General features: G+C 54.3%; 1 protein-coding gene across 1 annotated transcript; it reads left to right on the top strand.

Annotated features, from left to right (window-relative positions):
* The first annotated feature begins 518 nt into the window (after positions 1 to 518).
* On the top strand, positions 519 to 2,107 carry LOC119311243 (homeobox-leucine zipper protein HOX6-like). Its single transcript, XM_037586882.1, has 2 exons — positions 519 to 1,135; positions 1,277 to 2,107. The coding sequence occupies exons 1-2, from the start codon at positions 794 to 796 to the stop codon at positions 1,682 to 1,684; spliced, it is 750 nt and encodes a 249-aa protein (XP_037442779.1). The 5' UTR covers positions 519 to 793; the 3' UTR covers positions 1,685 to 2,107.
* The last annotated feature ends 653 nt before the right edge of the window (positions 2,108 to 2,760 follow it).

Here is a 2,760-nt window from a genome sequence, read left to right as displayed (position 1 = left end):
TGCATGCTTTAAATGATTTGAGACTATCAAACACGGACATGCATTGGTTAGTTCATTGCATGCATTGTTATTAATTAGCAAAATCACATTAAGTTCTCTCGTTTTCCCCTCCACCTTGGTCATGGTGTGCAATGTAAGATGACTTACACACCTAGACGGAGGGGGTAATATGTTACTGTAACATAGCGCTTTTCAAGACAAGATGAGTCTAAAAGCTAATTAATGAAGTCCTTTATGACACTACTACTATGTTACTTTGCACTATGAAGGTAGTAACTTAGACTAGTGACATATGTATGACACTAGTCTAAGTTACTTCCCAGTATGACCAGCCTAACAGACGCCAGGGAGGGATCATATCAGGAGAAGCAGCTAAGCCTAAGCCTAAGCTGGCTAGGTGCGCTCCCAAGTCTTTGCCCCGCCCGGCCCAGCGACAGCGACGCCGGCCGGGGCGTGCGGGGCCGCGCGCCCCGCCCGGGCTCCATCCATCGCCTAGCTGCACCTACAGCTACAGCTATAGAGAGAGGAGAGGCGAGGAGACGAGAGACCCGGCTACGCATGCACGCCACCGCGCTCCATTGGCCGCCCCGTTGCCATCACCGCGCCCATCGCCCCATCCTCCGATTAAACTACTCCATCGCTAGTAAGCAGAATCGATCACAGCAAGCTCGCGCACCTGCGATCCGTCCTCCATTAGCTCCTCCTCTTCCCCTTGCTCCTCCAGATCAGGTGCATGACCGCGCCCGCGCTCAGGTGGCCGGCGAGACCTAGCTAGGTAGGGAGGGAGGGAGCGATGGAGCAGGGGGAGGAGGACGGGGACTGGATGATGGAGCCGGCGGCGGGGAAGAAGGGCGGGGTGATGATCGACAGGAAGAAGCGCTTCAGCGAGGAGCAGATCAAGTCGCTCGAGTCCATGTTCGCCACGCAGACCAAGCTGGAGCCCCGCCAGAAGCTGCAGCTGGCCCGGGAGCTCGGCCTGCAGCCGCGCCAGGTCGCCATCTGGTTCCAGAACAAGCGCGCGCGCTGGAAGTCCAAGCAGCTCGAGCGCCAGTACGCCGCGCTCCGCGACGACTACGACGCGCTCCTCTCCAGCTACGACCAGCTCAAGAAGGACAAGCAAGCGCTCGTCAACCAGGTATCTACTACTATGTCTCTGCTCTACTACGTACCATGTGTTAATTTCGCCGTGCTCTCCGGCCGGTGGCGGCGTGCTCCGTGTGGTGGTGCCGGTGGCTAATGCGCGGTCGACGGGTTCTTGCTTTGCCTGTCCGTGCAGCTGGAGAAGCTGGCGGAGATGCTGCGGGAGCCGGGCGGGGCCAAGTGCGGAGATAATGCCGGCGCTGCCGCCAGGGACGACGTGCGCTTGGCCGTGGCCGGCATGAGCATGAAGGACGAGTTCGTGGACGCTGGCGGGGCCAGCAAGCTATACTCGGCGTCCGAGGGCTGCGGCGGCAGCGGCAAGCTCTCGCTCTTCGGCGAGGACGACGACGACGCGGGCCTCTTCCTCCGGCCCTCGCTGCAGCTGCCAACCGCGCACGACGGCGGCTTCACGGCGTCGGGGCCGGCCGAGTACCAGCAGCAGTCGCCGTCGTCGTTCCCGTTCCACTCGAGCTGGCCGTCGTCCGCGGCGGAGCAGACCTGCAGCAGCTCCCAATGGTGGGAGTTCGAGTCCCCGAGCGAGTAATGGTCGATCAAGCACCATAGAAGAACTCGCCGACGTGATCGATCATGCAACGGATCAGTGTTCGTAACGCAGAGCACTACTGCCGTCGAATCCGTGGAGAAGAGGACGCGATCGATCGATCATATGCATGCAACCGATGGTGGTACGGTGTCAGTGTGTACATAGCTCGAAACCCAGGTCTGTCCAGTCCAGGCCAGGCAGTCTCCTCCCTCTCAATCAGCAGTCAGCACGCCATTTTTCTTCACCCTCTTCCTCTTCAATTACTTGCTCTTGTTAATTACTACCTGGCACACCGTGTAATCCGTCGAAATTAGTTACAAAACCAAACTCATAGAGATCAATCTTCAGATGCAAGTGCAACTAGCTAGCTAGGCAAATATGCATGGCTGTTCATCATGTGGCCACTTAATAAGCTTTCTCTCTTCTCTTGCTGTGATCATTTGGTTCCTTGGGACGCAACACAATGATTGCGAGATCATGGCTGACTGGAATAGCTAGCTAGATTGAGAAGAAGCATGTGGGGAAAGCTAGAGAGGTCCAGGCTGCTAGATCAAGATTCTTTCACGAGAAGAGAAGGGGTATCGAACAACACACTCATCACTAGCTAGTGACTAGTAGCACTGCAGTACGGGATAGTACAGGCCAGGCCAGGGTGGCACAGATCACAGAACGTGCATCCGGCCATTGTTAATTTCAAGCAAATGCATGGCAAGAGACGCGCCGTTTAGGTCAGCCAAAATATACTCATGCCTTTTTTGGATTTTGATAACCAGCGAACGTTCGCTGGGAGAGCATGGCAAAACGAACGTTTTTATGGCAAATAATGTTGCCGTGAGGATGACAAATTTCTTTAGCAAGCATGAAAAATCCATGGAGATCAGTTATTTTTTGTCAGGATTGATGTGCTTGCTAAAGGAAATTTTCATTCCCGCAACAACATAAATTACCATTAAAAAGTCTGATGTGCCATGTTTTCCTAGTGAACGTCAGCACAATAATGTTTCCCTTTCTTATTTTCTTTCTAAAAGGAGCCGAAACTGTATATTAATCAAATACCATCATTATACGAACACCTC

This window comes from Triticum dicoccoides, chromosome 5B (genome assembly GCF_002162155.2).
Source record: "Triticum dicoccoides isolate Atlit2015 ecotype Zavitan chromosome 5B, WEW_v2.0, whole genome shotgun sequence".
Taxonomy (NCBI): Eukaryota; Viridiplantae; Streptophyta; class Magnoliopsida; order Poales; family Poaceae; genus Triticum; species Triticum dicoccoides.
This window is presented reverse-complemented; position numbering and strand designations above follow the sequence as displayed.

Bases quoted from the DNA above. Each gene is read 5' to 3' on its own strand.
- LOC119311243 (XM_037586882.1), top strand. From the start codon at position 794: ATGGAGCAGGGGGAGGAGGACGGGGACTGGATGATGGAGCCGGCGGCG. The intron at 1,136-1,276 runs GTATCTACTACT...CTGTCCGTGCAG, and splicing joins AGCAAGCGCTCGTCAACCAG to CTGGAGAAGCTGGCGGAGAT.